Consider the following 15,691-nt stretch of genomic DNA (forward strand, 5'->3'; position numbering starts at 1 on the left):
TTGAACCTCCAGCCTTCTGGTTAGCAGTCAAGTGCGTTAGGCACTATGTTACCAGAGCTCCCACAGAGAAATTATATGACTATCCAAATATTTATATTATGAGTAAGTGATGGAACTGGAACCAAACTTTTCCACTTGACTTCTAATTTATACCTATTAATGCCTCAATGAAAAACTGAAGTTGTCATCAAGTCCCAGGGAGTGAGGGAATAAGAGCATCAAAGGTTAAAGCTCTACCGAGAATCATAGAAAAAGAACTAACATAAGTGTAGACATTCTTTATCAATCTGACCTTTATCCCCTGATTATAAAGATGAAAACAGAGTCACGTGAACACAAAATAGCCCCCAAAGTAAAATTTTTAGCACTACTTTTTATAGTGTATTATAATATTCATATTGATTAAATAAACATACTTAAACATTTGAAAATGGTACAAATGTGGTATCATTATTTTAAAATTAATCTTCCTATCACTTGATTGTATTGAATAACATGGCATCAGATGCTGCATATATTGCAGCAAAGCTTGTCTTAAAAGAAACAAGTACTGTGAAAAACAACTCTTGAAAGCGTATTCATCACATGAATGAAACAGTTAAGCGTGAGGTTAATATAAGCTGAGAAAAGTGAAAACTTAATGACAGTATTTGATAAAGTGGTAAGATGTATTAGTTCTTCAGTCTCTTTGCATCATTTTTCTCATGATATATGTTCTCGTATTTAATAAAAGCACTTCTTATTTTCAGAGCCCTTAGCAGCAGAGTGGGCCATTTTTTCCTGTTTCGAATTGTCTTCATGTTTAAAAAAGTAATACATGCTTGTAGAACAAAATCAAACAGCACAATACTTCGTTGAGCAGCTCAGACACTCTTCTGAATACTATGTGTATTAATGTCTATAGCAACTGGATGCCCATTTTACAGAAAAGAAAATAGAGGCACAAAGAAATTAAGTACCTTGCCTAAGGTCAAACTACTATTTTTCACTTAACAATTTATTACAGACATTTTCTCTCATCAATTCACAGTACTCCACTGTATGGATCATAACTTAACCAGTCTCCTAGCAATGAACATTTAGGTTACTGCTTAATATTGGGGAGCTCTGGTGGCATTGTGCCTAAGGCATTTGACTGCTAACCAGAAAGTTGGCGGTTCAAACCCACCAGCCCTTCCTCGGAAGGAAGTTTGGGCAATCTACTTCTGTAGTGATACTGACTTGGAAACCCAAGGAGGGGTCGCTATGAGTCGGATCCAACTCGATGGCAATGGGCTTTTTTATGGGTTCAATACTGTGATGAGCATTGTTATAACTGTATATACTAATGCTTATAGATTCTTATAAATGGGAAAGTTGGATCATGGAGAATGTGGACTTAAAAAAAAAAAGATTTACCACTGAATTGTTGTTCAATATTCTATAGAGTCACTTTGAACAAGGGGAAAGGGAGCAAGTAAGTAGCAAAGAATTAGCCCTTATGGTCCCTTTTTTCCTAAGGTTTATAATGCAGAAATCTAAAATTAGAAACAAGGACAAAGCAACATACAAATGTGTAACAAGTTAATGTATTGAGTGTTACATATAAACACAGAGTTACAAATCCAAACAAGGAACATGTCAGATTAGTGAAAAGAGGGAGCACTCTTAGCTGCTAACTGAAAGGCTGGGGATTCAAGTCCACCCAGAGGCATCTCAGAAGAAAGGCTTGGTAACCCACTTCCGAAAAATCAGCCACTGAAAACCAGCACAGTTCTACTCTATACACCTGGGGGTCTCCATGAGTCAGAGTCAACTAGGCAAAATTGGGTTGTTTTTTATAAGGAGCTCTGGTAGCGTAGTGCCTAAGGCACTTGACTACTAACCAAAAGGCTGGCGGTTCAAACCCACCAGCCACTCCTCGGAAGGAAGGTTGGGCAATCTACTTCCGTAGTGATACCGCCTCGGAAACCCAAGGAGGGCTCATTATGAGTCAGGTCCAACTTGATGGCACACAACAACAACAGTTTAAATACTTGACTAATTAAAACCAAACCAGACCTGTTGCCATCGAGTTGATTCCAACCCAGAGAGACCATATAAGACAGAGTAGAACTGCCCCATAAGGTTTCCAAGGCTCTAATCTTTACAGAAGCAGACTGCGTGGAGTGGCTGTGAGTTTGCACCTCTGATCTTTTGGTTATCACTCAAGAGCTTAACCACTGTGCCACTAGAGTGACTTACTAAAAGGCCAGATACTATGTGAACCATTTTATATAGTATTAGTATCCCATTTATTCCCACAACAACCAAAAAGTAAGTACTCTTATTACATCTTATTTTACAGAGAAGAAAAACCACTGAGATTTAAACTCAGACACTCCACCTCCAAAGCTGTGCTTTTATCCTCTTTGCTAAATTGCATCCTCTAAAATTAATTAACTTTACTATTAGCTGCTATCATATGCTTTTCGCATGCTTCACTTAATTGCCATATCTGATTCTTTCCCAACATAATTATTTTTCTTGAGTATCCCTAATTTTCATTTTAAGCTCCATGAAGTCAGAGATCACATTCTGTAAAACTATTCCTACTGAACAAAACATTCTATTTTATACTAAATATGAACTTAAAAGTTCAGAATAGTTACATACTTCTTCCTGTAACTATTAGCTAATGATCTATCATGTTCATTCATTCAACTAATGTTTATTGAATATTTCTGTCATAGTACATCTAGGCTATCAGTGTATATGCAAAAATGTTTATCCCCTCATACAGTTTCATCACCTGAAACAGATAAGGCATTATAGCTGAATTTTTACCTTTTTCATTTCATCCTCAAATGCTTTTTCCAAATACTTATATCTCCTGATGAGTTTATTGAAGACCTAAACACAAACAAAACCATTAAATATATACATAAGCCATTTTAAAAGACATAGAAGGCAGTGTGTCAAGTCACTATAGCTATGGATGTGCAATAAGAAACATTTGTACCTCAATGTGTTCATACTGTGACATGGGAACTATAAACAATTTCAAAATGATAAACTAAGGTCAAAATTCACATGTAGACTAAAACAAAGTAATTCATGAATATAAGAAACAGAAAGAAAAATACCCTTAGCGAAAATAAAATTGTTGTTGTTGTTATGTGCCGTCAAGTCGGCCCCGACTCATAGCGACCCCTCCTTGGGTTTCCGGGGCAATATCACTACAGAAGTAGCATTGCCCAACCATCCTTCCGAGGAGTGGCTGGTGGGTTTGAACCGACAGCCGTCTGGTTAGCAGGCAAGTGTCTTAGCCACTATGCTACCAGAGCTCCCAAAAATAAAATTAATTTAATTAAAATATTTTAAGATACAGAGACATTATAAATGTAAACACATAGATAGACAATGGCATTATGGAGAGGAGAACAGAGTTTTAGAGCAGCCACACTCTCAACGAATGCAACACACTGCTGCTGAGTCAGATCCAACTCACAGCGACCTCTCCTTGGGTTTCTGAGGTGGTATCTCTACGGAAGTAGATTGCCCAATTTTCCTTCCGAGGAATGGCTGATGGGTTTGAAGGGCCACGCTTCTAGTTAACAGTCATATGCCTTAGGCACTATGCAAACACATTTTTAGCAGATGTGCAAAAAGTATAACTCAATGGCAATAAAGAATCCGAGAACCCAAAGAAGCGTTTGCAAAAGTGTTGGTGGAAATCTAGGCTACTTGGCATGTTGAATGATATTTTTACATGAATAAAGAATTTTGTGCATACTGAGCATTTCAATAGCCATGGACATGATTTTTGTACCTAGTTCCTTTTCTTATAGCCTTACGATATATGCATCTACAACTACAACTTTCAGGGTTTGTTCCTTGAATCAAGATGGAGTGTAAAAATTACAGTGTTGCCCTTTATGCATAAAGAATAATGACACAGGCAAGAAACAGACATGTAATAAGGAAAAAAAAAAGTATTTTATTACTATCCTACAAAGTCAATTTCCAACTTACATTAGTACTCCCACATTCCTTCACTTGATTATTAACAGGAAAGAGAATTTTCCTTATCCAAGTATGATTAAGCAACTTCCCATAGGTCAATATCTACATATGAAAGCCAAAGGTAGCATACTACAGAAGTATTCTCCAAAGAACAGTTTATAAAATTAATCATGAACCAAACATTCCATTCCATTTAATTTCTTTCTCCTTGCTCTCCCTATTGACTACATTTTACAGTTCAGTCTCTCACCTATTAAAGTTTAAAACACAAGACAATACAATGCAAAAGGATATTTCACATTTCCAAAAGATATGGAATTTTATGAAACTGTATAATGTATTATTGGAGAACTGCTCAAGTAGCAGGCAATGGCACAGATCAGTGGGAAGTTGGCCATGAGAGGTAAGAAGAGCCTTTTTATGATTGTGTTTTAAAAGTCAGATGTGAATGGATGGTATCTATTGCATTATCCTAAAATTTTGTTGGGAGCTCTGGTAGCATAGTGGCTAAGACACTTGCCTGCTAACCAGACGGCTGGCGGTTCAAACCCACCAGCCACTCCTTGGAAGGAAGATTGGGCAATCCCACTCCCATAGTGATACTGCCTCGGAAACCCAAGGGGGGGTCGCTATGAGTCGGGTTTGACTCGATGGCACATAACAACAACAACAACAAAATTCTGTTGGAAAAATTACATAAACGTTTCAATATTTGATTCTTTCTTAGTTATAAGAATTAGTTCCAGAAAAAATTTCTTTCAAAATGTTTATCCAGCTATTTGTAGGCAATTTTGGTTTTCTGTTGTAAATGGACTCAGTAAAAGTAGCCTTGTTTTAAGTATGGTGAAAAGATACAACCCTGATGCACTCTCTTCCTGATTTTAAACCTTGTTCTGTCTGAATGACAGCCTCCTAGACTATGCACAGGGTCCTCATGAGCACAATTAAGTGTTCTGGAATTCCCATTCTTCTCAATGTTATCCATAATTTGTTATGATCCACAAAATCAAATGCTTTTGCATAGTCAATAAAACACAAGTAAACATATTTCTGCTATTCTTTGCTTCCAGCCAAGATCCATCTAACATCAGCAATGATAGCCTTCATTCCACATCCTTTTCAGAATCCAACTTGCACTTCTGGAAGTTCTCTGTCAACATACCGCTGCAACCGTTTTTTAATTATCTTCAGTACGATTTGGCATAGTGCCTAAGGCATTTGGCTGCTAACCAGAAGGCTGCATGTTCAAACCCACCAGCCACTCCTCGGAAGGAAGGTTGGGCAATCTACTTCTGTAGAGATATTGCCTCAGAAACCCAAGGAGGGGAAACTATGAGTTGGAACTGGCTTGACAGCAGAGAGGTTTTTTTTTTTTTTTTGGAAGATTTTACTTATGTGTGATATTAATGATATTGTTTGATACTTTCCAGATTCTATGGGATCACCTTTCTTTGGAATGGGTACAAATATGGATCTTTTCCAGTCAGTTGGTCAGGTAGGTGTCTTCCAAATTTCTTGGCACAAAAGAGTGAGTGCCTCCAGTGCAGCATTTGTTTGTTGAAACATCTCAATGGGTATCCCATCAATTCCTGGAGTCCTGTTTTTTCCCAATTTCTTCAGTGCAGCTTCAACTTCTTCCTTTGATACCATTGGTTCTGGATCATATGCCACCTCCTGAAATGGATGAATTCTTTTTGGTGCAGTGATTCTGTGTATTCCCTCCATCTGCATCATTCAATATACTGCCCATAGAATCTTTCAATATTGCAACTTGAGGCTTGAATTTTTTCTTCATTTCTTTCAGCTTGAGAAATGCTGAGCGTGTTCTTCCCTTTTGGTTTTCTAACTCCATGTCTTTGCACATTTCATTATAGTAATTGACTTTGTCCTCCCGAGCTGCCCTTTGAAATCTTCTGTTCTGCTCTTTTATCTTGTCTTTTCTTCCATTTGCTTTAGTGTGGCATCAGGATTGGAGGAAGACTCATTAACAACTTGGGATATGCAGATGGCACAACTATGCTTGCTGAAAGTGAGGATGAATTGAAGCACTTACTGATGAAGATTACAGACTACAGTATGCAGTATGGATTACATCTCAACATAAAGAAAACAAAAATTCTCACAACTGCACCAGAAAGCAGCATCATAATAAATGGAGAAAAGTTTGACGTACTCAAAGATTTCATATTACTTAGATCCACAATCAACACCAATGGAAGCAGCAGTCAAGACATCAGATGACGCATTGCATTGGGAAAATCTTCTGCAAAAGACTCTTTAAAGTGCTGAAGAACAAAGATGTGTCTTTGAAGACTAAAGTATGCTTAATCCACATCATGGTGTTTTTAATTGCCTCACATGTATGTGAGAGCTGGACAACGGATAAGGAAGACCGAAGAAGAGTTGATGCTTTTGAGTTGTGTTGGTGGAGAAGAATACGGAAAGTCCCATGGACTGCCAAAAGAACTAACAAATCTGTCCTGGAAGAAGTGCAGCCAGAATGTTCTTTGGAAGCAAGAATGGTCAGACTTCATCTTACCTACTTTGCTCATGTTGTCAAAGGGACTATTTCCTGGAGAAGGATATCATGCTTGGTAAAGTGGAGGGTCAACGAAAAAGGAGAAGGACCTCAACAAGACAGAATGATGCAGTGGCTGCAACAATGGGCTCAGGTATAATATAGCAGGGATTGTGAGGCTGGCACAGGACTGGGCAATGTTTTGTTCTGTTGTACACAGAGTCACTATGAGTTGGAGAGGACTTGATGGCACCTAACAACAACAACAACAACAGCCTTGTTTTAAATATAAATTATCTTCCAATATGAAGATTTATTATGGCCATTTTCTACTAAGTCAATAGAACTTTGCTGATTAAACATGATTTTGTAAATTCTTCTTGTAAGTATTATTATTAAATTTTCTGCAGCTGTAATAATACTTTAAATAACTGTTTTAAACAGAGTCATAAGGGACAGGTGAAAAATTGAGGACTAGAACAAATGAATCTCAGCTACAAGCTTTTAAAATTATAATTTGCTAATTATTAAAATTATAGTAGATAATACATCAAAGTGAGGAGGATTTTGTTTTAAAATGAAAAATTTGAAGATTGTTAAAAGGTAAAATCGTTATAATTTGAAAGATTATTTAGCTAAATGGAATGACTATATTACAGACTCTCTCTCTCTCTATATATTTTTCACTCATGATGGGATACCAATTACAGGTCAAGTTATAATCATAGATGGAGTCAAGGTCAGAACATTATGTGCCACATGCTAAGATAAATGGATGACAGAGGGAATTAAAAAAAATGGCAAATATACCAAAGCTTATGCAGCTTAGGTTGTAGCTAATCAGGTAAGAAAAAAGAAGATGGAAGAAAAGACAATAAATGAAAGGGAAGTGAGGTGAGACAAGAAGACAGAAAGAAGAGAAGGGAAGGGAAAAGATGATAACTCTGGACAATAGTGTTTTTTGAAAAGATTTTTGGGATCTAGCTGTCTGGTAGCGTAGTGCCTCCTAAGGCACTTGACTGCTAACCAGAAGGCTGGCCGTTCAAGCCCACCAGCCACTCCTCGGAAGGAAGATGGGGCAATCTATTTCTGTAGTGATACTGCCTCGGAAACCCTAGGAGGGGTCACTATGAGTCGGGTCCGACTCGACAGCACATTACAACAACAACAACAGCTGTGATGCATCTGGATGTATATTGGGCTCTGCGTGGTACACGCTCAATCAAGGGTGGTCGTGTGGTCTGCTGCAAGCTTCTGTTCAGTTTCTGGATCAGAATTGACCAAAACAGCTCTGAACTCTTCCCAGAAAAGCCATCAAAGTTGCAGTTTCTTCTGTTCTCAATGGGATAATGTAAGATCTTAGTTCTGTTAGTAGAGGATTTTGGTACTCTTGGGAACTTCCCTACTCTTTTAAATCTCCAATTGCCCAGTAGCTACATGTCTATCAGTATCTCCACACCTATTCAGGAAAAGATCTACAGTCACATTTCTGAAACTCTATCTCCCAAATCCCAAAAGAAATCTGCTACCTGATGTAGGTAAGTGTTTCAGCTCTTCAAATCTTTTCATAATATTTTGCTCAGGTATATATATCATACTCAAGTACATTTTTAAAATCTTGTTTTAAGTTCAAAGAAGAACAAAACAACTTCTTGGAAGGAGCAAAAGTCACAAAAGAATGTATCAATCTCATATAAGGAATACAATCAAACTCAATCTGAACTCTATCACTAGGGCCAGGCAAATGAGCCTCCCAGAGCCCAAAAGTTAAGACAGCCTCACTTACTCTCAAATGCCAACCTGCATAAGCATGAGACCAAGAAGGAGTGCCTCCTTAAATTTTGTGACCTGGTTACCTGACTTGCCTCATCCTAGCTCAGGTCAGATCTATAACCACAGTCTGACCTGAAAAATCTCATCAATGTACCATTTCCATAAGTTACAAATTAAGCTAAGAAATATGGAAAAATAAATATTCCCTAGGACTGGCTTTCTGAAAATGTACTTCCAGTATTTTCTGCAATAAAGCACATATGGATTGTTTTCCTTTTTAAAAAAGATAAATAATAGCCATTTTTTACAAGTTAAGAGGATGAACATTGCTTTGAAATTAAAGTATTAATAAAAGCTATCTTAAATTGCACTGCTGTTGTTAGGTGCCATTGAACTTTGAGTCAATTTTTGACTCAATGACCCAATGTGACAATGCAGAACTGCCCCATGGGTTTCCCAGGCTGTAATCTTTGTGAAGCAGATTTCCAGATTAGCAGCGGTGTGCTTTACCTCTGCATCATCAGGGCTCCTTTACATTGCATTGCTAGACTTAAAAGTCAAAATGGCCTCAGACAGTTGATCTTAATAGTCCTCACTCTCAGTGAGAAAGTGCAAAAACTGCAAAAACCACTTGGATTTTTCCTTCAAAATGTGAGGTTTTGAGAAGGATAAAACATGAAAACTTATATATACAGAACTCAATATAACCAATATACTTAGGATACTCAAATATTGAAAAAGTTCAGTGTTGCTAGGCAGATGTCTAGAGGAGCCATTATACATATGTGTTCAAGGTACATGCATTATTTCTCCAAGTCACTTAATGGACTTCTTTTCCCATTTTCAAAATCATAAGGGACAAAACCTTTGCATATCTGTAGGAGTAAGAAATGTGACTGCATATAGAATTTCTAAATATGCAATAATTTTTAAACTCAGAAACAAGAATGTATCAAAAGAGCTTCCCTCAATATTCATATTCCAGACTTAAAAAAAAATGGTTACAAGAAACTATTTACTGATATAATGAACACGAGGACTCCATACCTTTTCAAGTCTATGGGGGCAGTTAGTGTTATTCCTGCCTCACCCCTCATCCCCCAAGCCTTCTTATCTTTCTTTCCAAGTAGAATTCAAATAATGAATAATGTACCTTGTATTTATATGAATTTGATCCTGATAAAAAGGTAAGGTGGACATTAAAAATCATTATTTCTCAGATGTGGAAACTACTATTTACAACAGGAGTAGGAATTAGAACACAGAAATTTGAACTCATAGTGCATTGCTCTGTCTAATATGCAAAAAGGTGAGTGGGAGATTTTCAAAGATCATTTTTTGAAATGAGTATATTTAATCAGTATCCACCTTCTTAAGGTGCTTGTATATGCATGTAGAAGCAAAGATTTATAGAGGATGAGTTAGAGCTTCAGTTCCTTCTGCTAATCATTATAGCCTTATGCTCTATTTTTAAAAAGATTTTCTTTGTTAGACATTTCTTAAATATAGAAATGAAAAGACATATGTTTGCTAAAGTAGCATAATTAAAACTATTTTTTTTTCCAAAGTTTAAATTCTTTTTTTTAGGAAACATTTTATTGTAATTTTGGGGAAAGTTTACAGAGCAAATTGGTTTTCCATTCAACAATTCAAAGACATTTTGTTTTGTCACATTAAATGCAATCTCCACAATGTAACAGCACTCTTCCCACTTCCTTCCTGTGTTTACCACTTCCATTCATCCTTCTTTCCACTCACTTCCTGCCTTCTGAGCTTTACCTCTGGGCAAGTATTGCCTTTTTGATTTCACATAGTTGATTATTGTCCTAACATACCTTCAGTATGTTAGGACAATAATCAACTTCAGTATAGATGATCTATTGTTTGGCTAAAAGTTGAGCCATGGGGGTGTGTTTGGTTCTAGGCTTGAAGGGTGTCTAAGGGCCATAGTCTCACAGGTTCCACTAGTCTCTATTAGACCAGTAAGCCTGGTCGGTTTTATGATTTTGAATTTTGTTACACATTCTCCCATTCTATCCAGGACTTCCTATTGTGATTCATTTCATAGCAGTCAGCAGAGGTAGCCAGGCATCATCTTATTTTTCTGGTCTCAGGGTCATGGAGGCTGGGGTTCACATGGTCCATTAGTCCTTTGACTAATTGTTGCTTGTGTCTTGATTTCTTCACTCTTCTTTGCTCTGAATGGGGAGCCAATAGTTGTACCAAAATTTTAAAGTCTCCGTGGCTACACAACCCAAATTACTTGGCTCAGTGCCTTACAGATTTAAAAACCAAAGTAAAGGCAAGGTTTCTACCCTCTGAAATTTCATCACTCAGCTGCAGTTAATTCCGATAGCCTTTTTTTTTTTTTTAATCTGATATGCAGAAATGTGGATAACAAGAAGACTTACTAATGTACACCTTACTCTAACTGTTTTGTTGGAAAAAACAAGTGACGTCTAACAAGAATCAATAACTAAGCTAACTCTAAGTTGGCTGGTCATGGTGAATTTATGCTCAGCTTTATATAGCAACATCTAATTGGTTGTCCCATTACATAATTACATCATTTTCTGACCTATACAAGGGTCTAATAAGTTCTTAGTTTTATCTGTCTAATGCATGTAAAATAATAACCCATGATTTTAATTCAAATTTCCCTAGTTACTAATGAGTTTGAAGATACATGTTTAATGAGGATTTGCATTTCCTCTTCTTTGAGATGCTTGTATGTGAGTTTTCCTGTTAGGTTGCTTGTCTTGTTTATACTGACTTGTAATTCTTCATTTAATCTGGATATGAATTCTTTATAGGCTTTATGTATTACAAATACCTTCTTGTCTCTTTTTTTTGTTTTAAAGAGTTATTTATTTAGTTGTTGTTAAGAATATACACAGCAAAACAAATATCAATTCAAGTTTATACATGCACCATTTAGTGACATTGATTACATTCTTCAAGGTGTGCAACCATTCTCACCTTCCTTTTCTGAGATGTTTCTCCCACCATTAACATAAATTCACTGCCCTCTGAGATTCCTATCTGATCTTTCAAGTTGCTGTGTCAATTTGATCCCATATACATAGTTCTTAAAAGACTTAATACTCAAGGCAGATTTTTTTTTTTTTTTACTAGTTAACTAAACCACTGGTTTTAAGAAAACTTCAGGCAACATTTCGGTTTAAGATTTAAAGACTATCTCAGAGCAGTGGTTTCAGTAATCTAACCTTCATGGCTCCAGGAGGTCTGGACTGCATGAAAATTTGAAATTCTGTTCTGTATTTTCCCCCTTTTAATCAAAGCTTTTTTTGGAGAATCTTTGATGATCAAAATGTTCAGTAATGGTAGCCAGGTACCTTCCAGTTCTTCTGCTGTCATGGCAAAGGAGGCAATTTTTTTGAGCAATTAGCCTCTGTGGCTCCCAGAGAATAGAAAACAACTGTTGTGTTTAGGATGGCTGCTTGCAAGCTTTTAAGACTCGGTTCTTTCTTTATAATTGCTACATAGCAGTCTATTGATATAATTTATTGAACTTTATTTAATTAGTCCCCTACTGAAGGTCTTCAAGAGATCTAGAGGATTAGTGGTTAAGTGCTTGGTTGCTAATCAAAAGGCTGGCAGTTCAAATCCACCAGGCCACTTCATAAGAGAAAGATGTGGTAATCTGCTTCTATAAAGATTTACAGCCTTGGAAACTCTATGTGAGGCAGTTCTATTCTATCCTATAGGATCACTATGAATCAAAATCTACTCAATGGCAATGAGTTTGGTTTTTTGGTATTAATGGACTTATTTATTGCTTCCATCCTTTGCTATTATTACAAGTAATACTACAATGACTATCACTGTATGTGTCATTTTACTCATGTGCAGGTATATCTGTAGGATGGAATCCTAGAAGTGGAATTATCAAAGGGAATATGCAATTTTAGTTTTAATAGATAGTATCAAATTCTTCTCCCTAATGGTTGAAACAATTTACACTCCACCAGCAACTTATGTGAACATCTGGTCCCCAACACCCCTCATAGATGAGAGGTGAAAAGCCTATCTTCTTATAGTTTTAATGTCCATCATCTTATTATGAATGGAATTAAGTGTATTTTGTTTAAGAGCTATCTAGTGTTCCTATAAAGTACAGATTTTCTCAACTTAGTATTTCCTTAAATCCTGTTCAAATGCTTCCCTTCTAATACAATGGCAGTCTTTCGATTATAGATACTACCTGAGCATAGTTTCGGATGGTTTCATGATCTTCATTTGCTGAAAACACACAGTGGTTGGTCATCTTGGTCTTATCACCATCATCTATGCGTGTTCCTCCAGGGGCTGGGAAGGGAAAGGAAATTACAATAAGGACATTGCTGAAATGCAAATAGCATTTGCAGAGCAGATTAACTCCTTCCTGTACATCATGTAGAGTGAAATCAGATGTAAAATATAAGAGTCACATCTAATTTAATAGAATGATGCATATCTTATATATTTGTTTATGCCTCCATTACAGTACCAGTTTGCTCATTCCATTTCATATTCTCACCATACTATACAAAACTGCTGTTCTATTTCTTCACTTACACTAGATTCCAACAGTTTAATAAAAAGAAATTGAGGACCAATTTACTATTATCTTTTTATAATTCAGAGATAGAAAGCTAAAATATGATTGTATTCATATTCAAATAAAAATAAAGTAACATTGTTAAATAATAAAAAACGAGATTGAAAATGAGTTCAATACGTGGCCATATATATATATATATAAATGAATAGATTGATAAAGACAGCTCATGCTAAAGAGATCTAATGGCTAAATTTCCTTTTTAACCATAAATCTGATTGTTTCCAAAGTTTATTCTTAAAAATAGAAGCTAAAGAATAACCTTTATCTAATGAATTTTATTCCAACATTATCAATACAGTTCCTGATACTTCTTACATCACAGCATGATTCTCTTTTCAGGCTGGATGATATTTTGCTGGACTCTCACTCAACTTTTATACTGACCAGACTTGGCTCTTCTAAGCACCTACATGTAGTAGATCTTGATAGTTTCTACTTGGGTAGGTATCAAAACTATTTGCTTCTTCACTAATTCAGTTATCCATTCTCAATATGCACTCAAAGTGCATACTGAAAGGATGCAGTATGACTCTTTGCCATTTTATTTCATCAATCTACCAACTGTACTGGACAGGAAAGAGAGTATTTTATTCTCTCTCATCCTTTTTTATTTTCATCACCTATACGATATCATTGGAGCTCTGGCAGCATAGTGCCTAAGGCACTTGACTGCTAACCAGAAGGCTGGCAGTTCAAACCCACCGGCCAATCCTTGGAAGGAAGGTTGGGCAATCTACTTCAATAGTGATACTGCCTTGAAAACCAAAGGAGGGGTCACTATGAGTTGGGGCTGACTCGATGGCACATAACAACAACAACAACAAACAATATCATAGGAGCTCTGGTAGCATAGTGCCTAAGGTATTTGACTGCTAACCAGAGCGCTGGTGGTTCAAACCCACCAGCCACTCCTCGGAATGAAGATGAGGCAATCTACTTCTGTAGTGATACTGCCTCGGAAACCCAAGGAGGGGTCGCTATGAGTCAGGTCCGACTCAACAGCACATGACAACAACAACAACATACAATATCATGGAATAAACAGATTAGAATAAAAGAATGGCTTTGCCTAAGACTCAATTCCCCATATTCACAAGTCTCCTGAAGGCTCATTCTGAAAGCTTCAAAGGTTGCAAACACTGGTTGATAAGAGAATTAGAATGCTAGGAATTCTTTTTTTGGGGGGCGGGGGGAGTCACTATGAGTCAGAATTGACTCGATGGCAAGAGTTTGGTTATTTATTTATTTACTTTATATTTTTAAGGTGATTTGGGTGAAAATATACAGAGCAAATTTACTTTCTACATAGCAGTTCATATACACTTGATCTCATGACATTGACTACAATTTACCACAATGCAACAGCTCCCCTCCCACTTCCTCCCGATAGTTAATTCTTCCCTGTGTTCATCCCTCCATGCACTCCTGCCCCCTGAGCTGTCTCCCTGTGCATACACAGCCCTTCTATTCTCCCATGATTGTTCTCTCCAAGGAGTGTATCTACCTCAGGTAAATGTTCAACTCATATGCCTATCTTGTTTGGTTGGAAGCCACAGGTGTGGGTTCAATTCCAGACCTGAAGGGCAGCTAGGGGCCACAGTCTCAGTGGCTCCACCAAGCTCTATCAGACCAGCAAACCTGATCCCCCCCCTTTTTTTTTGCAAATGATTTTGAGTTCTGTTCCACATTGTTCTCTTTCTCTATCCAGGATCTCCCACACCGATCCCCCTCCAAGTAGTTGACAGTGGTAGCCAGGCACCATCTAGTTCTTCTGGTTCCATAGTCATATAGGCTGAGGATCGCATGGTGTGGCAGTCGCTAAGACTAATTGTTTCCATGAATCTTTGCTTTTCTTCATTCTTCTTTGCTCTGGACAAGGAGAGACCGATCGTTGCATCTAGATGATTGCTTACACACTTTTAAGATCCCAGTCACTACTCACCAAAGTAGGAGGTGGAACAATGTTTTGTGTAGTATGTTATGCCAATAAAGCTTGATGTCCCCATTGACTATGGCCCTGAGCCCACCAGTTCAACTACTCGGTCCTTCTGGGTAGCTGGCTGTGATGAAGAAGTGACTACAACCTTGTTCCTTGTCAGCTATACTATACTATACCTGGGAATTCTTACAGATCATACAAATATACTCATAGGACCATTGTCTGCCAATTCTATAGATGCTCTTGGGTAAACTCCCTGCTACACAGACCTAATAGTTCAGCTTGTCTACCCATCTATCTACCCGTATACCCATGTTTGCCTTCACTGACAACACAGTACTATATGTGCAAAAGGGTTCATCTTTGTTGTCTGTACCTCCCATGTATCTCTGTCTTCCTCTTCCTCAATGCCACCATGTTGATCACTCACATTTGGTACATTGCCCTTCTCTTCACCCAAATCAATATTTATCTCTACCTATCTAACAGTGTTCCCTCCCTTCCCCTCTACCCCTGGTAACCAACAAAGAAAATTTCCTTTCATGTATAAACCTTTCCTTGACTTTTTACAATGGACTAATACAATATTTGCCCTTCTGTGATTGATTTCTTTCACTCAGCATAATATCTTCCAAGTTGATCTACATTATGTGGTGTTTGGCATATTATAGGTTATTCTTTAGCACTGCATAGTATTCCATTTTGTATATGTACCATAGTTTGGTTATCCATTCCTCAGCTGATGGACACCTAGGCTATTTCCATCTTTTGGCTATTGTAAATAGTGTTGCGATGAACATGGGTATGCATATGTCTGTTCTTTGTCATGGCTCTCACTTCTTTAGGATATATA

General features: G+C 37.2%; 1 protein-coding gene across 1 annotated transcript in view; it reads right to left on the reverse strand.

The window, feature by feature from the left end:
* The window catches only part of BZW2 (basic leucine zipper and W2 domains 2), a 76,731-nt gene that overhangs the window by 35,614 nt on the left and 25,426 nt on the right, over nt 1-15,691 (reverse strand). The window contains exons 3-4 of the mRNA XM_007946164.2: nt 12,501-12,604; nt 2,806-2,871 (exon numbers count right to left, since the gene is read on the reverse strand). Of these exons, the coding sequence (XP_007944355.1) occupies nt 2,806-2,871; nt 12,501-12,604 (170 nt within the window). The remainder of the gene's footprint in view (nt 1-2,805; nt 2,872-12,500; nt 12,605-15,691) is intronic.

The sequence above is a fragment of the Orycteropus afer genome, unplaced genomic scaffold (genome assembly GCF_000298275.1).
Source record: "Orycteropus afer afer isolate SDZICR_OR568_19922 unplaced genomic scaffold, OryAfe1.0 scaffold00008, whole genome shotgun sequence".
Classification (NCBI taxonomy): Eukaryota; Metazoa; Chordata; class Mammalia; order Tubulidentata; family Orycteropodidae; genus Orycteropus; species Orycteropus afer.